Here is a 25516-nt window from a genome sequence, read left to right on the forward strand (position 1 = left end):
TTCAGGTTAAGAACTTTGTTTCAAGATGAGAACAGAAATCGTGCTCTGGCAGTGCAGCAGCAGCGGGAGGCACCATTAGCTAAAGTGGTGCTTCAGGTTAAGAACAGTTTCAGGTTAAGAACGGACCTCCAGAACGAATTAAGTACTTAACCCGAGGTATAACTGTACAGTGAAGAGCGTCCTAAGTTCATGTCTGCCTCAATCACTAGCAGAATCTTGGAGTGGTCGGTTTTTGTACCTCCCCCAGCATAAAAGTCGCGTCACCCCCAGCCTTTTCCGCCCTTCCCTGCGCCGAAGACTACGGCGCAGAATGGGCGCTGGCAAGGACGTGCTTCCCGCCCCTCTGGCTTGCTCAGGCTCAGTGTTAAGGCTCTCCCTAGCATCCCCTTGCCCCTGCGCTTCTTCTCCACTGGAGGGGGGGGGGCTTTCCTCCTCGCCGGAAGAGGAACTGCTTTGCAAGATTTTCAGAGGCTCCCTATAACACAACTGCCCTTCCATCTCTCATCTCTGAGCTGATGGCTGTTCCCTGACAGAACTGAAACGGCGCAGGCCTAGTGATCACAGCAATTCTTCCCAGTAGCTCTTGCCCCAATGAGGCAGTTGTGAGGACTGAAGGTCCCCGCCTTCCCACCACTCTCTAAGGTTCTTTTCCCAGTTCCTTCCCAGCAGCCTAAGGCTCCTTTGCCTTCTTGCCTCTCGTTGCTCCACCCTCTTCATACCTCTTCTGGTCCTGGGAGACCAGGGGGCAGGGGAGCTGGTCACAGCAGGAGGGGGAGATCCCCCTGCCTTCTTCAGAAGCCTGCCTCCACTCTCCCTCTTGGCTCCCCTCCTCTCCACCCTCCACTTCTGCCTCTGATTCTGGGCTTCTCTCTGCCACAGCTTCTTCCTGCTCACTAACCCTCTTCAGCTCCCTCTTCTCCCTCTGACAACTCATTGTTGTCCCACCACCATTCCCTCTGAACCTTCTAACAAGGAGGGAGGAAACAAGGTCGCAATGCACTGAGCTGCTGTAAATATCCGTCAGCGCACCTGAAGACTGGCCCTATTTAGGAACGCTGTTCGCCTGAAATACAAACAATTTTATAATGGGAGATTGGGGGAAGGCTGGCGTTTGGGAACCCACAGAAACCACACGGCGATGGGAATGAAAAGTAAGATGTAAAAAGGGCATTTATAAAGATAATTGAAGTATGGAGTGCTCAGAGGGAAGGAATCTGGGGTCTGTATCCTTCTCTCTTATGGATCGATCTCTTCCAAAGACAACTGGGCCCTGGATCATGGTTTGGCCCAAGCGCACAAGATTCCTCTGTGAGCTCAAATTTATGACGTCCATGTTATATGCACAGGGAATGGGAAATTAGGCTGCCGTGACTATTTCCATGGTACCTAGTAGACAGTCTCCTCTTTGATATTCCAGTGGTTCAAAAAGTATAAATATACTTTTTGGTTCAGACGCAGCCCCCAAACAATGGGCTCGGTGTTAACATGACCAAACCTTGGGGCTCATGTGTTCTGAAGCAAAGAAGTTTAACAATTATCCAGGTCCAAAAATATTCCACTGTGGGCAACTGCATGCACATTAAAGTATGCAGAACTGGAATGCACAGGTAGGGCTCCCTAAATGGGACAACTCGGGGCTAGATGTATCTCTATGATTAAAAACCCCATAGAGCAGGGAGTACCAGCCTGGCGGTTGCAAAGTCTTCCTCTGGGCAGGTGCCTCTGGGCAGGTGCCCAAGGTTCTGAGTTTTATTAGGGTTGCCATATTTCAAAGAGCAAAAAAAAAAAAAGAGAGAGCGCTTTGACGACTCTCCTTTTAAACACCTCTACTATGTGTCATGGGACGCAAGTGGCGCTGTGGGTTAAACCACAGAGCCTAGGACTTGCCAATCAGAAGGTCGGTGGTTCGAATCCCCGTGACAGGGTGAGCTCCCGTTGCTCAGTCCCTGCTCCTGCCCACCTAGCAGTTCGAAAGCACGTCAAAGTGCAAGTAGATAAATAGGTACCACTCCGGTGGGAAGGTAAACGGCGTTTCCGTGTGCTGCTCTGGTTCGCCAGAAGCGGCTTAGTCATGCTGGCCACATGACCCGGAAGCTGTACGCCGGCTCCCTCGGCCAATAAAGCGAGATGAGCGCCGCAACCCCAGAGTCGGTCACAACTGGACCTAATGGTCAGGGGTCCCTTTACCTTTACTATATGTCAGCTATAGAAGCTGTGATATATTGCTGAGGGGAGCAGGAGAAAAGAAGAGGAAAGCAAGTCTTCGGTCCCCCGTTATTTCTACGTCTCTTCCAGAAAGCATAGCGAGGTACACTCTGGCACATTTTTAAAAATCCACCCAGACAGAAATTTTACCCCTGAAAGAGAGGTCGTGTCCTGGAAAAAGAGGGCACATGGCAACCCGAGAAGGGAAAAGTCTCTTAGTCCTCCTAGAAAGTTATGGGGGGAAATGTGCGAGTAACTGAGCAGCTTGTGTGAAATGAGAATGAATGTGGTGTGGCCATCTTGCATGTTTTTCCTGGTCCTGAGGAATAGCTGCCTGGTGCTATTAGGCCATCACAGCGTCTCTCCCTCACTTCCTGTGCGTGTATATAAAATCAATATTGTATGATCTCCGCAATCAGGAGCAGCAGGACATGGCTACCTTCGCATGGCAAGCGTAAGAACTCTCCTTCGTCAGGTATTCTTTAGCTGTGATTCCTGAATTGAGGGGTTGAATCAAATGACCTGGTCTTGATCTACAGGGTGGCAATTTCAAAAGTCTTTATAAGGCCTTGCGCGCCATTTTTCTGGGTTCCTCCTCTCTCCTGTGGGTGAGGGGAGCACCCTGTTGCAACAGATCAAAAAAGATCAAGATTACTAGCTGCTTTGCTTCTCAATATTCTCTGGTTGGCCTCTGTTATTCTCTCCTACCAATAGGGAACCTATGTAAGGACTCTATATGGCTCTTGGATACCCCATAAGTGAAAAGGGCAATTTTTGTTTACAAAAGGGGTTTCTTCTTTTTAAATTTTATTACCCCCCCAAAAAAAACTTGGGTTCACCCTGAGATATGTAGCTAAGCACCACAAACTAAGTGTCCAGGGGGGCAAATGATCAATCCTACCTCTATAAGTGGGAGCACCATAGAGCTATCACTACTAATAATCAGAATATTTGTGATGACTATGGTTTTTCCATTTATTTTGGCCGGAGGCAGGAGGGAGGGAGCAAAGCATGACACCAAAATCCTGAACTGGAAATTTCATCCTGCTTCTGCCTCTCAAACTTTCAAGTCACACGCCCTAACTACTAACGGCGTTCTAAACTGTGGAAGTGGCCCTGATCATTTATTGCCATTGGCAGAGTTTAAATAACAAAAAACAGATAAATGAGATGTGACCATAAGGAGTAGGAATTAAAAAAAAAAGCTTAAGGATTAAGATGAAAGATAAGATTTTGGACGCTGCCCTGGATTCACAGTCAATTCCTTTGTACAGATAATTCCTTTGTACATTCAGGGAAGACAAACAGCAAGAAGGGAATTGTATGAGGGGGGTTGGAAAGGTGCTTAAGAGATGAGCCACAGCCTAATCATTAATTTTTCTCCCCGCCTCAGCTAACTTGGGTGTGTGTGTGTGTGTGTTATTAATTGCCAGGGCGGGTTCCAACAAGAGAGGGAGAGGGGAGAAAAAAACCCCTATTAGGAATCTCCTTTGATGACTTGGGTGCAAAGCATTTGGCTGCCACACAATTTTGACAGAGGGACCCTCAGGAGCCTGTGGTTAGAGACTGGAATTCAGGTTGTTGGGAATCGGAGGGTGAACCATAAATCAAAATGACATGAGAGGCTGGTCATCAGAAGATGAAGTTTCTCCCCCCCCCCCCCGTTCACCCCACATCCCAATTTCACCTCAGCCATTTTTTTTAGAGGTAATATGGTAGCCTCTCTTTCTATGGAAGACCTGTTGTGGTTTTTTTTAATGTATCTTAAACTTAAAGGAACATGCTTTCTTTTAAAAAATCAAAATCAAAACTTTGATGGGTTAAAGCTTTCGAATGAGGTTCATTCAAAGACTTCGGCAAAGCTCTTTTTCATTTCAAAAAGATAGGGGAGAGAGGCCCACACATCACTCTTTCCAACTTGATTGTGAGTCTGCATCCCTTGGACAGAGTTAGTGGGAGCGATCTCTCAAAAGTGCTGACTAACAACATTAAAAGATTTGAATACTAGTTTCCTAAGAGGCAGACAGGAAAACATAAAAGGTGCCCAAGATTGAAATGATCTCTTTTAAGTTTTAATCGGTTCAACCACAAGATCAATCGTCCAAAGAATTGGCTAAAGAATGAGTTCATTTAACCCAGAATTTAATCTGGGTGGGGAGGGGCAAAATTCTGGCCTGGGTGGTGTTAATTGAAGGGCAACATTCCTTTGCTCGTTAAGGTTTCCTCCCCCCCCTCCATTCTGACGAGTTACCGTAACAGGGGATTCAAAAATGGTTATGCAGTTTCTAAAAAAGATTTCAAATACCAAGAGGATGGAAAAGCGAAGCAGCTGGAGACGAGTGTGATGGTGGCGATGGGAGAAAAAAGATCCCTCCTCTCTGCTTGCCATCAAGCATTCTTGAAATATGGTGTTTCCTTTCAGCAATGTGGGATTTTAAAACTTTCAGTACAAGTTCTCGGGGCCGGGGGGGAGAATGTGTCATTCCATTTTGATGAAGAGAAACAAGAGCTATTTTCTCATGGGAAAATCGGCCTGCTTGCCTCACCACAAACAGCGACTCATCCCGTCCCCCTTGCTCATCACCGTCCTTACTCAAAAGCCGAGCGAGACCGTGACGGAGCATTTTAAATATAGGATGGGCAAGGAGTCCGCATACAGGCAACTGTTGAGATGTGAAGAAAGGGAGGGGGTGCAGATTGGATCCTGTCACACTGCCCACCCACTCCCTGCAGGCCTAAGCCAAAATTTCTCAGAGGCAGGCCTCACCGAACCAATGTAACCTCAGTGGCTGCCAATTAAAGGTAAAGGGATCCCTGACCATTAGGTCCAGTTGTGACCGACTCTGGGGTTGTGGCGCTCATCTCGCTTTATTGGCTGAGGGAGCCGGCGTACAGCTTCTGGGTCATGTGGCCAGCATGACCAAGCCGCTTCTGGTGAACCAGAGGAACACACAGAAACTCCGTTTACCTTCCTGCCAGAGTGGTACCTATTTATCTACTTGCACTTTGATGTGCTTTCGAACTGGTTGGCAGGAGCTGGGACCAGGAGCTCACCCTGTTGTGGGGATTTGAACCGCCGACCTTCTGATCGGCAAGCCCTAGGCTCTGTGGTTTAACCCACTGCGCCACCCACGTCCCATCTGCCAATGAGCAGCTCAAAATTAGAGGACAAAGCTGCCCATGGCTACTAACCCAAGTGGCTATGTTCTACCTGGGGAAAGTCAGCCTCTGAATGCCCGTTGCTGGAAACGCCAAGTGGGGAGAGTTGCTCATGTGGCTTCACCTAGGGGCACCGGGTTGGCTATGGTGAGAACAGAATGCTGAATTAGGTGGTCCAAGCCGGCCTCTTCTGATGTTCTTAGCTGCTTGGGGCAGGTTGCTGCCATTTAAACACACAGCATGAAACTCGATTTAAAAGAAATGACAGTGGAGAGGCTAGGGTGGGTCTTAAAAACATCTCTCTCAGGTGTCAAAAGACCAGGGGAAAGAGGTGCTTCTGCCATTGTACGATGGAAACGTCCCAAGGAAGGTGCCAGAGGGACCTCGGTGGGTAGGAAATTCCACAATTTAGGGGCTGCCCCAGAGAGTTCCCTCTCTCAGGCTGCCACTGGTAGAGCTACTGAGGGTGGGGGCTCTTGGCGATTGTTACTGCTAATTATTAATAACTTGCAATTGTAATTATAACTGTGATATTAATGATAGTGACACCATCTTTCTCCCCTGGACAGCAGAATTACTTCCCCCTTGAAATTATGCATGTTTCTTATCTTTGGATCCTGACTACAGTGGTACCTCTGGTTACGTACTTAATTCGTTCCGGAGGTCCGTTCTTAAGCTGAAATTGTTCTTAACCTGAAGCACCACTTTAGGTAATGGGGTCTGCTGCTGCCGCTGCGCAATTTCTGTTCTTATCCTGAAGCAAAGTTCTTAACCCGAGGTACTATTTCTGGGTTAGCAGAGTCTGTAACCTGAAGTGTATGTAACCTGAAGCATATGTAACCCAAGGTACCACTGTATGTAAAATTATGCACGGGAAGCAGATGTGCATGATTGCTCGGGTAAAAAGTCAGAATGACTTATGGGACGAAAGCAAACATGCATTAAATAATAATAATAATAATTGGCACAATATTTCGGCTTCTGCAGAGATCTCCCCGGAGCAAAATCTGGCTGAATTCATGCCTCCCCGGAGTTCCTGTTTGCACCCCCCCCAGAGGTTCTGTCTAAGCGCCGCCAGCACTTCTGGGAACAAGAGACCCCGCGGGCACTAGGTCACTATCACAGACAGGGCGGAAGTGATTTCCGAGCTTTCCATGCCGGCGTGGAGCACTCCAGGAAGCCTCAGCCTATTGTGAACAGCGCGACAACTAGAGAGAGGAAGTGGCTGAAAAATCACGGAGGAAGCCCACGAGACAGATGGAAGTCGCAAAAACAATTCACATACCAAGAGAGAGAGAGAGAGGGAGAGAGAGAGGGGAACAGGCTAGGTTTCAAGACTTTTAAATCATGTTCCGGATCCTCTCTCTCAGTCCAAGCCATTCTCACTCCAACCCCTCTCATCAGTAACCCGACCTCCGCAACGGACAACGCCAGCGATTAGCACAAGCCAGTTTTGCAACGCAGATGTGCAAAGTTAAGAACAAGATCCGGTATGCAGGAGAGTAAATCTAAGTCACTGCAGAACTTGCTTGAGAAAAGAGAGGAAAAGCACACACAGAGAGACAGCAAGAATGAAAGATGTGTCCCTAATGCTTAATACGGGCTAAAGCTTAGAATTGTAGCGCTTGCCGATCAGAAGGTCGGCGGTTCGAATCCCCGTGATGGGGTGAGCTCCCGTTGCTCGGTCCCTGCTCCTGCCAACCTAGCAGTTTGAAAGCACATCAAAGTGCAAGTAGATCAATAGGTACCACTCCGGCGGGAAGGTAAACGGCGTTTCCGTGCACTGCTCTGGTTCACCAGAAGCGGCTTAGTCATGCTGGCCACATGACCTGGAAGCTGTATGCCAGCTCCCTCAGCCAGTAAAGCGAGATGAGCGCCGCAACCCCAGAGTCGGTCACGACTGGACCTATGGTCAGGGGTCCCTTTACCTAGTGTTGGAAGGGACTATGAGAATCATCTAGTCCAACCCCCTACAATGCAGGAATCTCAGCTAAAGCATCCATGACAGAGGGCCATCCAATCTCTGCTTGGGTGTAAGGGTGCTATTTTTGACCAGGAATTCCCCACCATTCACTGGAGTAGCCCAGTGGTACTGATTCAGGGCCTCTTGAACCCACAATTCACCAGTGATCGTTCTCTTCCTAAGCGTTCCGTTAAATGGATTAGCAAAATAATTCAATCCAACTCCTCTTGATTTCCCACTCAGCTGACAGAGCACTATGGGGTTTATTCTATTATTATTATATTTAAGAGGGGAGGGATTGGTGCTACACCCTCACAGCTGTGCTCTTCCACATGATATTTTGGGGCACTGCCCTGGCCCTTCTCCTAGCCCTTATTAACAAGAGGAATGTTTTAGGAGGTGCAGGCAACACCTACGATGGAGGCACAGACATGCAACTCAATGCAGATGTCTGGTAAACACACAACCACAGCTTTTAGAATTACGTTTTGTTACACTTTATATTTTTTTGGTATTGGGTGCAAGCCACATCCTTATTTTTTAAAAAACAACAACAGCAATGCTATGGATTCCACCTGCTTTGCTTTGAGATTTGTTTTTATTTTTTACAGTTGGGAATGGGTGGGGTTCAGTAAGGTGCGATGGGACACTTGGAAGAGAGAAGCACATTGTTTCTCGAAACCAAGAGCAGCACTCCCAACGGTCACCGTGTCCTCCGGGGCTTTCTGCCGCCCCTCCTGACTCCTCTTCCAAAGAATTAGGAAAGCAAAACCGATTCCTGAAAAAAGAGGAAACAGCCCGCAAAACAATTGCGCAACTCGATTGGCACAAACCCTGAATAGAGTTTGGCAGAATACAGAGCATGAAACGGGCCGGTGCGCTTTGACGCGGGACCCTATCCAGTGCACAAGAACCTGCCTTCTACCAAGTTAGGCTATTGGTTCATCTAGCTCAGTACTGTCTACACTGACTGGCAGTGTCTCTCCAGGGTTTCAGGCAATCCCAGCCCTACATGGAGAGGCCATTGAGGATTGAACCGGGGACTTTTGGCCTGCAAGGCAGATGCACTTTATCACTGAGCTACATCCCTGTCCCCATCAGAAACTCGTCGCCTCTACTTTTGACTCCAAGATGAGAAAAGCACTTTGCACATGGACCTTTTTTAAAAATAAAAATAAAAGCTCTGAAGTACTTTGATTTCTAAAAACAAGGCAGTGGCAGCTCTGCTTGCACCCTGGCATTAGAGACAGGCTCCTCCGCTACAGTGGGCGTTTGTCTCTTCCTTGCCCTCCTTTTTTTTTTTTTTTGGCATGACCCCTTCAGGTGGCATGGAAATCATCTGGGTACCACAATGGCTCTGCGGTCATATCAGTTGTGAATTAGCAGTGGCTCGGGAGCCTATCTCCCTCGGCCAGTGCTGCTGCACACGAGCAAAAACTAAAAATAAACACATCAAGAAGACCGAACTCTAGGAAAAGTAGCAAAGCCACAGCTTAATTCAGCCAGGCAATCTGATTTCAAATGGTTGCAATGCCAGCAGAATCTCTCGCAAGAGGCTTCTGGGCAAGGCTGGGGAGTTGGGCAGCCAAGGGGTGGAGCTGGCGATCACTCGAGGATGGTGCCCGTGACGGAGGCACGGGTGTCACGAATTTGGCAAAGGCGAGGTTTGACTCCGCTGGGCTGCAGCTGCTAAGATGTGGGGATTTACCAGCGTGGTATTAGGGCAGGCACAATCTGTGCTGTTGGTTGTCACAGCCAAGACACCCAGTTGCAGATGTGCATCTTAAAAAGCATGCTCTCCAGAAAGCTGCTACAGTGGTGCCCCGCAAGATGAATGCCTCGCAAGACGGAAAACCCGCTAGATGAAAGGGTTTTCCGTTTTTGAGCTGCTTTTCCCTATGGGCTTGCTTTGCAAGACGAAAACGTCTTGCGAGTGTTCCGATTTTTCCCCGCTTCCCCCCCTTTTTCTAAGCCGCTAAGCCGCTAATAGCCTTTTAGCCGCTAATTCGCTCAGCCTTTAATAGCCGCTAAGCCTTTAATTGCTGCTAAACCACTAATAGCGCTAATCCGCTAATCGGGTTGCTTCGCAAGACGAAAAAACCGCTAGACGAAGAGAATCACAGAACGGATTAATTTCGTCTTGCGAGGCACCACTGTACTTTTTTTGGTTTTTGATATGCCGGAAACCACCCGGAACAGGCAGGAAACGGAGGGCTCCCCGGCAACGTTTCAAACAGGGAATGTGATACGAAAGGGGCTCATGGTACAAAGGAGGCTGGCATAAAGCTGGAGGGTTTTTCGTGACTGCTGTAGCCTCTCACTCCAAGCCAACAAAAGCAGGCCGCAAAGGGAAATGCAGGAGGGTTTGTTATATATTATAATGATGCATGAAATCCCATTCAGCAGTTCAGTACAGTACTATTGACTTGGAATATTTCTCATAGTTCATCTCAGTAATTCCTTACACTAGCCCAGTCATGTTAAGGCACAGAAGTATTAAACCCGAAATGTGGGTGAGCGGACCAAGGCTGAGCCAGAGACCTGGATCAGCCACAGAGCGCCTGCTTTGCATGCAAAAGGCTCCAGGTACAATCCCCTGTATCCCCAGGTGGGACTGAGGAAGCCCCTGTCTGAATACCTGGAAACTCGCTGCAAGTCTGCGTGGACAATATTGAGCTAGATGGACCAGTTTTCTGGTTCAGTACAAAGCAGCTTCCTTTGTTCTTATGTTTTCAATGTCTGGGCCTCCTCTCTAGAAGCAAGAGAAGGAGAAAGTGCCCCTGAGCACATGCAGAGTGCACTTCCAGCACCGTTAAGTGTGAAGAGTGCCCCCCCCCCACATACCAGGGGAAAGAGGCAAGTCTCGCCTTCCTCATTCGCAGGCCATGAGTTGTCCGTTTCAGGGAAAATCAACTTCCATGATTCTATGATTCAACATGTCGCTTGCGGAGTTCGTATGCTAAGAAGCAAATCAAAAGCAAAACTACGAGAGAGCAAAGCGTGAGGTTTTTTTTGTCACCAATGACCAGGACAACGGTGCCATCTAGTGTCCGCTTCAAACAACACAGCAAGAACAAAGATTTGTTGGAAAATTGTAATCCAACTTCATATGGGTTCTTTTTTCTTTTAAAGGACGACTCTTTCAAATCTTGGTGTGCTCACAGAGCCCTCAAGCGGTGGATTTGGGCAGAACTCTTCCATGTAGAACCAAAAGCCACAAAAGCAACTAACAGGCTAAGAGGAGCAGTTTTACTGAACCACAATCAGTAAGCAGCTGGTTTGGGTATTTTTTGCCCAACACAGAACTCTTCATTTCCAACCATTTCCCCCCCCCCCCTACGTGTCTGAAGCTAGCAGTCCACTTCCACCCAAAAGAGAAGCCCCAAAGGAGGTTATTGTTTCACCTCATTTTGATAATTCAGTTCCTGGGAGTAGATAAGGACTTGTATTCTTATGTTGTGAAGGGCCCCGAGATCTACGGATGAAGGGTGGTATACAAAATAAAGAGATGATGTTCAGAAAAAACGCAGGAAATTTGATTGCAAACTGGGGGGACATCCCTGTATTTGAAAATCAGGGACCATGAGGGTCAGCTAGCCCAACACCTTGCAATGCAGGAATCCCCCATATTAGGGCTTGAACCCACAACTCTGAAACTCTGAGATTAAGAGTCTCATGCTTTACCGACTGAGCTATCCCAGAAAACCATCTCTGTTAAGTGGAACAGCAAGAATGAAAGGCGACGTGAAACTTCAGGGTGGGGGATGAACAGCTAGCAGCCCACAAAGCCACTTTGTCTCCTGTACAGTGGTACCTCGGGTTACATACGCTTCAGGTTACAGACTCTGCTAACCCAGAAATAGTGCTTCAGGTTAAGAACTTTGCTTCAGGATAAGAACAGAAATCGTGCTCCGGCGGTGCGGCGGCAGCAGGAGGCCCCATTAGCTAAAGTGGTGCTTCAGGTTAAGAACAGTTTCAGGTTACGAACGGACCTCCGGAACGAATTAAGTACTTAACCCGAGGTACCACTGTACATGGAAGCAGAATTTGGGACCTGTAAGGACCTCAGCCTGCAACAGACCTGAGTTTATTCATAAGGCCACGTCTCTCTTAGAGCGTAAAAAATAAAGCTAGTAGGAAGGTGGAAGAATTAAGGGAGCGTGGAATGTTGGAGGTTTTGATTTCAGCAATGTTGCTTTTACCGTGTTTTCTCCTGTGCAGTCACTTCCTTGTGGTTTCTTATTAACCGGGCTGCAACAACTTCCTGATCGCAATAAAAAGCTGCTAGCGCCATGTATAATTGGAACACCACGTTGATCAGTTCAGAACAGGTTCTGGTTGATGGGGTCTTTTCCAGTGCCATTGCCTTGCCTTAATAAGCAGAGTATTGGACAGACCTTTACTTTAATCACAATGTGAATGCTGAATTTTCTTCCACATGTAGTATCTAGCAACTATTACGGAATAAGGATTCCGTAGCTTAGGGGCAGGCCACACACTCTGCAGGCAGAAGGTGCCTAGTATAATCCTCAGCATTTCCAAGGAGGGCTGGGACCCTGGAGAGTTACTGCTAGTCAGTGCAGACAATAATGTACTACGTGGACCAATGGGTTGACTTGATATAAGATACACTCAGAGAAGACCCATTGTAATCACTTGGCATTAGGGTGGGACAATGTATCAAGACATCATCCACATTGAAGTCCACTTTGAAGTCTACATTGTGCTAATAGTTTCATAGTATTTGACATGGCAATATATTGCAAATGTATTTATGTATATATGTGCATATGTATATGAATACATATATGTATTTATATATGTGTGTGTGTGTGTGTGTGTGTGTATATATATATATATATATATATATATAAAAATGTATATATGCACAATATATCACATATGTGTGCTATGTAACAAAATAGAGATTTGTGGGGGAAACTGTGAAGCCAGTCATTGCTTCTCTCATGATTCCTGCTGCCCCTGTTGCTCTGTACTACAAAATAACAGTTGTAACAGTATGTTAAAGGTAAATAAAATCTTGTAGGTTTTAGACTCCTAAGTAGTAGCAGTTGCCGGAACATATATCACGATGTTGAAAACCAGACATCGCTCAGCCCAGCCAGGCATGGATAAGAGGTCCGTTGATTTCAATGAGCCTAACTGTAGTTGCAGAATTTATTTATTTCATTTACTCCTAAGACGGCTGTTCAGCATAAATAGGTCCCAAAGCTGTTGACAGAACTGTCAACAAAACCATTCCACCAGTCCAATAACATGATATATAAAACAATAAAAACCACACGTAAAAAACAAAACAAAATAGGCACAATGCGACTTAATATGCCTTCTGTGGGGGAGAAAAAAGTTCAACAGAGGTGGAGGCCTGTTTGATCTCAGCCAGTTTCTTCATCCCTGCATTATTCAAACCTCTGCTGTTGTTTCAAACGGCCACCTTTTCCCTCTCACTCTCTCTCCATCCCTGTTTTATTCATACTTTCCCCCCTTTAGTGTCTTCCCCTTCTCAATATACTCTTACTATTCCATTCCTTGACTGCCTCATGTGAAAGAGGTGCAGAGCTCTCAAATATTCCAAAGGATGTGGAGTCCTCAACTATTCCCTAGTATTTCACTCAAACTTCTGTTGTTGTTTAAAACTGACATTTCCCCTTCAATTTTTTGCATCTTTGCTCAAACTTTTGTTTCAAACCACCACCCTCCCTCCCTCAGTGTCTGTCCTTCTCTTCTCGCTTCCATGCCACAGCCCTGCTTTTGTGTAATAAATCTTCACTTTTGCTCCCTTATCCTGCCCTGACTTCATCCATATCTACCACCAAGATGAGGCACTACAAATCCTCCAATGGCCGTGCGGTAACATTCTTACATTTTTATTACATGAAGCAGAGGTTTTCAACCCTTTTGAGTCCACGGCTCCCTTGACCAACTACATTCTTTCTGCGGCACCCCTGTGGGGCTCAGGAGCCGAGTTATGTCCCTCCTTGCCTGCAGAGCTGACAGCTCCTCACCCTTTTTCAAATGCCCTCCCTTGTGGAGTGATCCTTCAGCCTCCTCTCCTCTCCCTTCTCCTTGGGAGTCCTCTGGGCGGCTGCTGCCGCTGGTCTCTGAGCTTCTCTCCCCTGCCCCAAAGACAGGTGCCTCCTCAGGTCACCCCACAGGGGCCTGGGAAGAGGATGCCCCCAGCCTTGGTGGCCTAATGGAGACTGGCCAAAGGTGAACGTGAGGCAAACAGCTTCACAAGCCCTGGGGAGGCAGAGATGTGAGAGGGCATCAGAGGAGGGAGGGAAGGAAAGAGGGACAGAGGCCAGGGTTGCTCACAGAACCCCTGACCATCATTCAAGGCACCCCAGGGTGCCTCGCACACTGGTCAAAAACCACTGACATAGAGATAAAAACAACCCTGAGAGTACACTGGGAGTGGCCGCTGGGACCGCATAACACTGGTCCTGAGAGATTTGCATTGGCTCCCAGTACGTTTCCGAGCACAATTCAAAGTGTTGGCGCTGACCTTTAAAGCCCTAAACAGCCTCCGTCCTGTATACCTGAAGGAGCGTCTGCACCCCCAGCATTCAGCCCAGACACTGAGGTCCAGCTTCAAGGGCCTTCCGGCGGTTCCCTCCCACGAGAACTGAGGTTGCAGGGAACCAGGCAGAGGGCCCTCTCAGTGGTGGCGCCTGCCCTGTGGAACGCCCTGCCATCAGATGACAAGGAAATAAGCAGCTATCTCATTTTTAAAAGACATCTGTAGGCAGCCCTGTTTAGGGAAGTTTTTAATATTTACTATTTTTTTCGCCCCATAGGGCGCACCAGCCCATAGAGCGCACCTAGTTTTTTATCCCTCCCCCCAAGCGCGGGGCTGGGGCGGGGGAAGCTCGAGCTTCCCCTGACCCCAGCCCCAGAACAGGCTGCTATCCGCAAGCCGTGGGAGCCCGGCGGGAAGTCACGCCGGTCTCCCCAGGCTTGCGGATATCTGCCCGAAGCCCGGGGCGTGCTGCTCAGCGCGCCCCAGGCTTTGGGATGCAGGCAGCTCTCCGCAAGCATTGGGAGACCGGTGTGACTTCCCGCCGGGCTCCCACGGCTTGCGGAAAGCTGCCCGAAGCCCGGGGTGCGGATAGCTTCCTGAAGCCTGGAGAGCAAGAGGGGTCGGTGCGCACCGACCCCTCTCGCTCTCCAGGTTTCAGCGAAAGCCTGCATTCGCCCCATAGGACGCACACACATTTCCCCTTCATTTTTGGAGGGGAAAAAGTGCGTCCTATAGGGTGAAAAATATTGTAATGCTGTATTGTTTTTAACACTCGATTGGGAGCCACCCAGAGCGGCTGGGGAAACTCAGCCAGATGGGCGGGCTATAAATAACAAATTATTATTATTATTATTATTATTATTATTATTATTATTATTATTATTACACCCACCCGTGGAGTCACTCATAAGTCACACGTGTTCTCTCTCTCTCTCTCTCTCTCTCTCTCTCTCTCTCTCTCTCTCTCTCTCTCTCTCGCTTACCAAGTAGAGCAGAAAGGTGTGAAGACCCGTTCCAAGTCCCACTGAGGACAGAATGCCTAAGCCTACCCAGTAGGCACACCATAAGAGCTTCTTCTCCAAATAATGCACATACTAAGAGAAAAGAGGGTGGGGGAGAGAGAATAAAAGGTTACACTTTCACAAGAAGGTGCACTGCTTATCAAATCCTTCTACAGCATGCCACTGAAAAGCAAGCAAAAACACACAGACGTTTCGGAAAATTACAGTGGTGCCTCGCAAGACGAAAAGAATCCGTTCCGTGATTCTCTTCGTCTAGCAGTTTTTTCGTCTTGTGAAGCAAGCCCATTGACGGATTAGAGGATTAGCGCTATTAGCGCTATCAGCGGCTTTTAGCGGCTTATCAGCTTATCGGATCAGCTGATAAGCGGCTTAGCGGCTTAGAAAAAGGGGGGGGGGAGGAAAAAGCCCCGCAGGAACTCGCAAGACATTTTCGTCTTGCGAAGCAAGCCCATAGGAGATTCGTTTTGCGAAGCACCTCCAAAACGGAAAACTCTTTCGTCTAGTGAGTTTTCCGTCTTGCGAGGCATTCGTCTTGCGGGGCACCACTGTACTTTAAAACCAGTTTTAAGGATGTGTCATATGACTGGTGATGCCTGAACACCTGAGAAAGACAACCATTTCCATGGCGCCAAAAGGTTGGTGCTAGGTGGGTCTCCCTGGGGAGAGCACACCTTAAAGGGGATGGGGAGCTCTTATTGTGAGACAATAGCACACATCAAAAATAAAACAGAAATCTGTGCAGTTCAGAGATAAGGAGGGCAGCGGCAAATTTAAAAACCTGCAGTGCACAATGTTTTGCCATTTGGTGCTGATGCAGAATTTGAGTCCTGCCTGGGCTGAGAACCTCTTAAGGGAAGGGTGGGGAAGCTGTGGGCCCCTCCAGACATTGTTGACTCCAATTCCCATCACTCCCAACGTGGCAAAAGGTCAAGGATAATAGAGATTGCAGTCTGACAACATCTGGAGAGCCACAGGTCCCCTAACCCCCACTTCAGGTGCTGACATCTGCTTCTAGAAAGCCAGGTCTGGAGGAAGAACCAAAAAGCCAAAGACCAGCACACAGAGAGGTGAACCTCACATGGGTTGCTAGAAAAAGCTATTATTTTACCTTATTTCTATATCAAAAATTCCAATTGCCCAACAGGTTTCAATTTCAGCATGCATATCATCAGAATGCAACTGTCACTTATCTAAGACCCTAACGGGATGTTTTATTATGTTTTCATAGGTGTTGGAAGCTGCCCAGAATGGCTGGGGAAACCCAGTCAGATGAGCAGGGTATAAATAATAAAATTATTGTTATTGTCAGGAGCCTGGCTGTTGGATCAGGCCAGTCAACTGCCTAGTCCAGAATCCTGTTCTCACAGTGGCCAGCCATGCCTAAGGGAAACCCGCATACAGGACTTGAGCACAACAACCTTCTCCCTACTCGTGATTCCTAGAAAGTGGCCTTCGGGAGAAGTAGAACACAGCCATTGTGAATTTGGTGGGAGCAGATTCCATAGCTTTAACTGTGAGCACTATCACTTAGAGAAGAAATTCCTTATTTGGAGGATACAAAGCGACTGTCTCTTCCACTGATGCCCGTTGTCCAATTCTGGGCATTTTTTCTTTCTTTCTTTTAACCTGCTGGCCTACCGAGAGAACGCATGCAAGCCCTCTGCATGTCCTGAAAGCGCTAGGCCCTGTTTGATATGTAGCGTTACCTGTTGATGTGCGCCTTCGATATAATACGCGGATGTAAGCAGTGCCAGCAGCAGTAAGAGAGACACCACGATCCTTCGGCGATGCCACAATCTTGGGAGGGGGGAAATAAATAAACTGCTCTTAGAATAGAAGGACCACACTGACACACACTGGTACCTCCCTCCCTGCCCCATTCATATTCATATTTCAGCCATAACAACAACAACAATTATTATTTTTATTATTATTAATACTCCACCCATCCGACTGAGTTGCCCCCCTCCCCCAGCGAGCCCATAGGAATATAGGAAGCTGCCTTGTATTGATCCAAACAAGCTTTTCCTAAGAATTATAACTCAATATTCCAGAACAGGCTCCTGAGATCTTTGGAATTTGCAGGAGACACCCCCCCCCCAACAATTATGTACCATGACAAAGGTGCAGTTATTTCGCCATGGGTTGGATCCTACCCCATTCCATTAGGTGCACCACATTCTAGCGTCAGGGGAAGGGAGAGGAAAAAATCTCCAACCTCTTGGACTAAATCAGGACACAATAAAATCTAGGCTTTGATAAAGGAGGTAAAGGCAGAGGGGAGGGGAGCTGGGGGTGGGGGCTAGTGAGTGCCTTTCAACTGGACCCAGCCCCATTTGGGAGAGGAGGAGACACCCGATTTTGGGACCCCGTGGTTTAAGAGTAAAAAGTTAAGGAGAAGTAGGCCTTTACTTTATGGTCAATTCTTTCAAGTTTAATAATGTTTCCAGGAAAAAATACTGCAAGGTAATGAGTGGCTTCTTCCAGAGGACAATATCCAGGCGCGCTTCTCGTTCTCTCTTCTTCTGTTCGCTTGACGGAGAAGGCTCTGCAAAGAGGAAGGAGGGCAGTGGAGGAAAAGGGGAGAGAGAAGAGCTATGAGAAACGGCAAGCATTGTCAGCCCTGTGAAAGATTTCACCCTCCGAGTGAAACGAGGAAATTCCCTTCTGGGTATGAACCCAATGAACCCAATGTGAGGCCATCGACAGCCCTGGGGGATTCATCACCCACCTGATGGTTGCTCAGCTGGTTGCTTGTTCCAAAAAGCAAAAGGGCTAATACAGGGGCGGAGAAGTGGAGGTCTTGGGGGTCAGATGCTAACCTCCAGATCATTCTGCCTGGCCCCTTGGAACTCTCTCAAAAGCACACCCCCAAATGGTCTTGCTCTCAGCCCTCCTTGAATGTTTTTACCTGGCTGGAATGTGCCCTTGAACTCTGATCATGCTTCTTGTCTGCCTGCATAGCATGGGCCAATGAGAGGTGTTTGTGGGAGCAGGTGGGTATAGAAAAGCAAGAAGAGAACGCATTGCGCAAAATAAGACTGGCTAAGCAGCACTTCTTCAGCTTATATAACAAAAACAGGTTGCAGTGTTCAGCTTTTTTGGGCACAAAGTGTTATGTGACTTCATAGCCTGTAGCACCGGGTAGACACAGCCTGGTCCTGAAAGCCTTTTCAAATGCGTTTTCAAAATAGGCTTGTGGCTCGATTTGCATTTTATTGCAAAATGGGTAAGGAAGGGGGGGGGTTAGCTCAGTGGAGGAGCATCTGCTTTGCATGCAGGTTCAATTGCCAGCATCTCCAGGTAGAGCTGGAAAGACCTCTGCTTGACATCTTGGGAGAGCCCCTGCCAGCCAGTGTTGACAGAACTGAGCTAGAATCAACCCAATGGCCTGAATCTGTGTCAGTCAGTTTGCCATGTTGCTGGACTCCAGCTCACATCAGCCTCAGAGGATGAGATAGCATCAAAGACCCCAAAAACTGCTATCAAGTACAGCAGGACAGTGCTGAGATAAATCAGGGGTGGGGAATCTACCTGAAGTTTGATTTTATAGTTTTAACTGATTTCTTGTATTGCATCTTTATAGTTAAGCAGTACATCAATTACCTAAATAAGTAAAAGTAGGTCTAACACAAGCAATCAGAATGAAGTAACTCAACTGTCACCTCAATAGTGTTCAGATCCTCTCAACTAAAAGTATCGAAGCTAATACAGATATTTACTGAAGTTTAAGATCTGAGAAATTTCCTCCTCCTGCCACATCCCAATTTCCTTTAGTGTCATGACCGTGGTGGGTGGGGCCAGAAGCAAAACAAAAAAACAAAACAAAACAAAACCAGGGCAGAACAGCAGATGAGACTCTTATATTTGCACAGTAGGCTACAATCCAACCATGCAAAAACAAAACTAAACTATGGTTTCTATACCCCCTCCCTCAATATACATGCAAGCAAGCAAGCAAGCAAGCAAGAGGCATTATCCCAGTTCACTGTCTCACCTGTGAAGTTTCCATTGTGCTGCTCTTTGCTCATTGCCATGCGCCTCAGGTCTGTTCCATTCTCTGCCATTTCATAGATCAGTCACTTATGGGGACCTACCTTCAAAAGAGACAAGACGCAAAACTCACAAAGCTGTTAAGCCAAAAGTTGCCCGACAGCAAAAACTCTAGCCTGAGATGATTCGGCCAGGAGTCCACATTTCCACTTGACACCCTCTCCAGAGCAAGGAATGTAGCTCAGTGGGGGAGCATTTGCACTGCGTTCAAAAGGTCTCTGATTCAATATCCAAAATCTCCATACAGGACCGGGAATTTCCCCAGCTTGAAACCCTGGAGAGACACTGCCAGTCAGTGTAGACAATACTGGGGTCGGTGGATCAGTGGCCTGTATAAGATGACTTCCTATGTTCTGATTTAAATCAGCCCTTAATTCAGATCCATGAGGACCGGCATCTTCTGCAAATTCAATTGGGCTACATGTTATACATGGTAACCACCAGAGGGAGCCCTTATCCATATATTGTATGATCAAATATCCCAAGTCTCATCTAAAAAGGGTCAGTGTAAAGGTGAGATACACTAGTCCTCATGACAGCACAAGGCCACCTGGAGAAGTAAAGGTAAGGCCAAAGTTCACTATGTTTCCCCAACTCATGCAGTGTCTAAACCAGGGGTAGGCAACCTGGTTTAGGTTGGATCAAAGCAAAAAGAGCTTTGAGAAATGGAAACCGTCAGGTTTAAGGGAAGGGAAATGGACTTTCTGTTCAATGGTGAAGAAAAGAGGCAGAGTGCACTTCTTCCTGGACTGATTCTTGGATTGCCACTTTGCCAGAGCAAAACCCTCCAGAGCAGCAGCAACAGCCCAAACTAGCAAATTGCAGCTTTTCACAACACAGAATCATTTGCTGATGGGGGCTCTTAAAGTGGGGTTGCCATGTATTCTTTTTAGGGATCCCCCAAAATTGTGGAGCATTTTTCTTAGGGAAACCCAGAAAACAAGTTGCAGAGTATCTTTTTTCAGACAAACCCCAAAAACGCAACCCCCCCAAACACCCCATGATTTTTCTATTGATTGCCTAAGATCTAAGACATGGGTAGGCAAACTAAGGCCCGGGGGCCAGATCTGGCCCAATCAACTTCTCAATCCGGCCCTCAGACGATCCGGGAATCAGTGTGTTTTGACATGAGTAGAATGTGTCCTTTTATTTAAAATGCATCTCTGGGTTATTTGTGGGGCATAGGAATTCATTCACCCCCCCCCCCAAAAAAAATATAGTCCGGCCCACCACATGGTCTGAGGGATTGTGGACCGGCCCATGGCTGAAAAAGGTTGCTGACCCCTGGTCTAAACTTCAAATTCCCCAGCTCATGCACTCTGATGGGAGTTGCGCCCGAAGGAGTGCAGAAGCTGGTGGAGGCTGAACTAAGGCTGAGAGCAGAAAGTCACACGAACCAACTACTTTCTGCAAAATCTGATCATATACACCAGAAAACACCTCCGGATCAAACTTCCCAAATCGAACGTCTTACTCCAACCACGACCTCAGGACTCTCTAAATCAAAGTCCTAATTTTGCGGGTGCCAATTGCCGTGCAACTTTCTGGTACACGGATAGCTGGCTTTATTCAACAGCCAAGATGTTCTATATCGGTGTGCAGGGAATCCCAGGTTGAAATCCCCACCGTGGACCTGTTGGGTGGTGGTGGGTAGTTCCACAAACAAGGCTGCCCTGAAAGAGTTTCTCGGGTGATGAGGACACCCAGAGGAGAGTCTCATTTCCTGACCTCAACGACAGGCAAACATGCGAGTTTGCCTGGAAACAAGAATCCCTTTCTGCATCAAACATTTCCTGACTTTTCAGCTTTGCCTTCCAAATCCCTTCTGGTGCTTCGAGAGTTACTTGCTACCAACGGAAACCACTAAAGACAGAGAGCGGCAAGAGGATAATAGCTTTCCACGAGTAACCCATATTCAGGGCAAAGACTCAGGGGGGGGGGACCTTACTTGTAAGCATAATTCTATAGCATAGAATAGAATTTTATTATTACAGTCACAGACCAGTTCCGGCTCACTTACAATATCAGGAAAATCATAAAACACAACAGGAATACATTGAATTGCAATTGGGTATAACAGAGACAATTCAGGTATAGCGGCAATTAAAAATATACCGGTATATTAAATCTTGATCACTAAAATATAACCTGAAATTATCATTTAAAACCTTAATGATTTTGGTAGTACAGCTTGTTCCCTAAGTTTTATGGCAGTCGCACAGAATTTGGCCACCCTTAACGTGATCTCTAGATCCTTGTCCTCTAGCATGAGTTTTAGACGTTGAAGTTTGGACCCATTTGGAGATTTTTGAATAACAGGAGTGATAAATACCGAGCGTATATCCCCGTAGAAACGGCAGCGTAACAAGACATGAGAGACAGTTTCTACCTCCATCAAGCTGCAGGGGCAGACTTGTTCCATGTATGGTTTACCCTCGAATCTGCCCTGCAATAAGGCAGATGGCAGCACGTTGAATCTAGCGAGGGTGAATGACCGTCTGTATTTAATTCTATAGCAGATAAAAAAAATAAAAGCCCTGTCTTTCAGGGAATACGCATGGACTCATCCACCAGGGAACCCCTTTTCCACATTGCAGGGGGTTATTAGGAAAATTCCAGGGGAGGTGTGGGGGACCTGTGGCCCTCCAGATGTTGCTGGACTACAACTTCCATCATCCCTGCTGGCTGGGGCTAATGGAGTCCACAGGTTCCCCCCCTCCCAGGAGTAGAACAGGCTCCACTAGCTCTTCCCTTTGGCTCTGCACAGACCACCACCAGCAAGCACGTTATCTCCCATGCCATCTGTTCCACCAACGTTGGTCTTCTTTTATAGCAAGCTTATCCAAGCAAAGTTGAAAGAACCAAGTGGTTTATAGCAACTTAAAAAGCAGGATTTTCTTAGGAAACAAACCGTCTTATCACTAAATCCATGTTTATCACCAAAGCCACACTTTAAAACAAGCTGAAATACAAGTTCATTAAGAGAAACAAACCAAGCAAGCAAGCTAGAAAACAAACAAACAAACAAACCACCAACACCCCAACAACGTACTCCCTTCTCCCCCACACTCCCAGCAAACCGGAGGAACATTTCAGCACTTTCAGCGGCAAGACCCAAGCAGATCGAGCCCTAACGCTTAAAATTCCTAGGCATGTTTTTAGGTGCTTGGCTGACCAGGCAATTGAGGTCTCCTCCCATCCTTTCTGTCCCTGGAGTAAACAGGCAGACTTTTTAAAAACATAATTGCTGCATTATGAATATAACACCAGATAAAATTCAACCCCAAACTGAATAAACCAATTTTCCCAACTGAGCCTTAATATACCTCTTTGTGCCTTTGCCCGTCTTGCTCTCAAAGGAACGAAACAGCCCAGGGTCTGTTAAGTGCTGAAGGAAAGTTCTATGAGTTCCAGAGAGAGAAACAAAGCCCACCCAAGACGCAGTGTAGAATGAACACCAGTTTTACAAGGTTGAGACATTAAGTTTCTTCAGACAAACTATTAGGGTGGTGTGGAAAGGGGTTTTTTTTTATTAAAAAAAATCCTTGTATATTTTTAGCACTATGAAGACCCAAAAGGAAACATTCAATTAGAACAAAAATTTAGGACAAAAAATTAGGACATCCTTGAAAGGCACCCAAAAACTGGCACAACACAACTTAACGAAGAAGTTACTTTGGCAGCAAAGGGAGCAGAAGGGCTCTCTCTCTCTCCCTCTCAGGTACGGCTGAATGGCTGAACCCATCAAACAAAAGTGAGAATTGTAATGCCTCCCGGATGATTTTGGACTCCAAATCCCATCAGCCCAATGGTCAAGGAGCCGCACCATGTACTTAAAGGACATACAATCCCCATTTAAAGCGTGTGACACCCCTCGAAGAATTCTGGGATTCCCCCTCATAGAGTGCAATTCCCAGCATCCTGAACAAATTACAGTTCCCAGTATTCTTGGGGTTTCGTGGGGCGGCGGAGGGGAGAAGCCATGTGCTTTGAATGTGCACTGGATCACAGAATCGCACAATTGTAGGGTTAGAAGGGATCCTGAGGATCACCCAATCCAAGCCCCTGCAACAGCAGGACTATGCAGCTGTCCCATATGGAGATTGAACCTGCAATCTTGCCTTCATCGGCACCGCGCTCTAACCAGCTGAGCTATCCAGGCTGTGCTTTTAAGTGTGTGACGTGGGTCTTCTGGTAGTCCCAGAAACGCCAGAGGTTAATGCCCCCTGCTGTAAACAAGTCTATGTGCTTCCTTAAGGCAGGGCTGGGGAGAGAGAGAAGGGCGGGGGAATTCTCCCCGAACACCCAGAGAGTCCTCTTGAAAATAGTGACAGAGCCATCTCCCTTGAAGAATGTAAAACCCAATCCCCTTAAGCTAAGTAACACTTTGAGAGGGCCTCAGGGATGTCAGATGTCCTTAGGGGACCTTTAGGGAGAGAGAACAGGTGGTCGTCTGGGCCCAAGATCAGCTGGCAAAGATGTTTAGCAACTGACGGGCTCATGTCCTGCTATGTTCATTTCCCCCCCGAACTGTAACACAACCAAGAGACATGGCAACATAGTTTAAACATTACATTATATTTTAGTTACTGGAAAAGCAGGAGGACCCACAATCATTAGCTCATTGTACAAGCACCGATTGCACAAGAGGACACATTCCCTGGGTGGCGCCTGCTTCATCTGGCCTAAATGGGGTGTCCTACTTTTTGTTTTTGTTTTTTATCAGGTCTGAAGCTGGCGGTTGCATGGGTGGGGCTGAGAGAATGGGATCCAGCTCTGGCAGGAGACAAGGAGGTCAGAAAGAGAAGGAAAGGTTAGTTTGTTTCCAAAGGGATTCGGCAAAAGCTATTCGCCTGGGATGAAATAAAGTTCACCTCAGGTGACCAGGTAAGCAAGCTTCTGTAAAACTGAAGAGGGCCGCTTCCTTCCCACTTTGGGCCTTTTGCTATGACCAATGTTACGTAGATATATGGGGACTGGCAGGCTAGGAAACTTGAACTGGACTTTAAAGATGAACCCAAACAAAATGTGCCATGGAGTGCTCCTGTTCGGCCTTCCAGCAAGCCAGTCACACCCTTTCCCAAGATATTCCATTCCATTCCCCACAAGGCCAACTATCAGGAATGAGAGGAGTTATAGTCAACTGGAGGACGACACGTCCCCTGTCTCAGGGAAACGGGATATAACTTTAAGCCTGGCAAAGGAACAATATGTTAGATTTGACAGACCCTTTGACCTCACATTATTCTTCAGGTTGTTGGTGTCACAGATGGTTTTCTTCAGCTCATCTCCAACTCAGAAGTTCACTTTCCCCAGTTCTCTCAAGAAACCATGTTTAAGACCTCGAGAAGATCTTTCCAGATTAGGCCAACGGGCGTTGTAGTTCCTACAGTGGCCAGAAAGATGCTTATGGGAAGTCCATTGAGCTGTCATGTAACACACCTGTTGATGGACATAACCCCCCCAAGCATTATGACCCAGATCCACAAGGCTGACCAGATCCTACCCTTGACCAACTTCCCGTGGGCCAAATCAGGCATCATTACGACATCAGGTGACAATTCCAAAGCGGTTTCCCAAAACCACCAAGCAGTTAGCTCCTTGGATGTTTGTTTGCAGGTGCGGTTTGGGCTCAGACTGGACCTGCGAGTGGGCAAAGCAGGGCTCACACACCTTCAAAAGGGATGATAAAGCCGATCAGCTGGTCCGTGCTGACAGCGAGCTGCCCCAGCTCCACTGGTGCAGCTGATCTGAGAAGGACTTGCCTTCTGCGCCAATCAGCAAGCCCTGCTTGCAAAGGAACAACTTACATGCCCCCCCCCCCAATCTGACACTGCACATGGCATCAGGCTGGAGACGGAGACAACGGAGAAACGGCCTCAAGGGCAGATTCATGCCCACACCTGGTCTAACTCCTTTTTTAAAAAAAACACTGGCTCTCAGCTTAGCTTTCAGGATTGTGTTGAAAAGCTCAGCCAGATCAGACTGAAAGTTCACCTTGTCCAATCTTTCACACCCAATCTGATGTCCTCCACAAGTGTTGCTGGAAATACAACTCCCATCATCCCTGGTTGCTGGGCATGCTAGCCAAAGCTGACATAGTCCAAAGCAGGCATCCCCAAACGGCCCTCCAGCTTTTTAGGGGGGGAAATCCCCCCCAAAAAAATTACAATTCCCATCATCCCTGACTACTGCTCCGGTTAGCTAGGGATGATGGGAGTTGTAGTCCCAAAAGAACTGGAGGGCCGAGTTGGGGGATGCCTGGTTCAAAGCATGTGGGGGTGGGGAGGCCCGTCTATTCCCTGTGGCAGAGTCTCCTTAAGGTCTCAGGAAGAACTTATTTCCAGGTTCCACTTCCTCCTGAGCTCCTTTCAGCTGGAAATGCCAAGGCTCTTCTGAATGCATAGCATAGCACAGCTACGATTCCCCTTCCCAGCTGCCTGGCTGCCCACTGACAAGCCTCCTATGACTTAGCAAAGGGTCAACAGATACGTCTCCCCCCCCCCCGTGGGCTTGGGGGGTTGCCAAGCCGTCCCATCAATCCTCCCAACCTGTCCCCCCTCCCCTTCTTTC

General features: G+C 47.5%; 1 protein-coding gene across 4 annotated transcripts in view; it reads right to left on the bottom strand.

Annotated features, from left to right (window-relative positions):
* The window catches only part of VMP1 (vacuole membrane protein 1), a 109523-nt gene that overhangs the window by 75121 nt on the left and 8886 nt on the right, over positions 1-25516 (bottom strand). For 3 of the 4 annotated variants that reach the window (XM_081172172.1, XM_081172175.1, XM_081172174.1), the window contains exons 2-5: positions 18888-18987; positions 17303-17438; positions 16597-16687; positions 14852-14962 (exon numbers count right to left, since the gene is read on the bottom strand). In XM_081172172.1, coding sequence (XP_081028298.1) covers positions 14852-14962; positions 16597-16687; positions 17303-17438; positions 18888-18957 — 408 coding nt within the window. In that variant the 5' untranslated portion in view covers positions 18958-18987. The remainder of the gene's footprint in view (positions 1-14851; positions 14963-16596; positions 16688-17302; positions 17439-18887; positions 18988-25516) is intronic. The other variant, XM_081172173.1, reaches the window with a different exon arrangement.

The sequence above is a fragment of the Podarcis bocagei genome, assembly GCF_964188305.1.
Source record: "Podarcis bocagei genome assembly, chromosome: 15".
Classification (NCBI taxonomy): domain Eukaryota; kingdom Metazoa; phylum Chordata; class Lepidosauria; order Squamata; family Lacertidae; genus Podarcis; species Podarcis bocagei.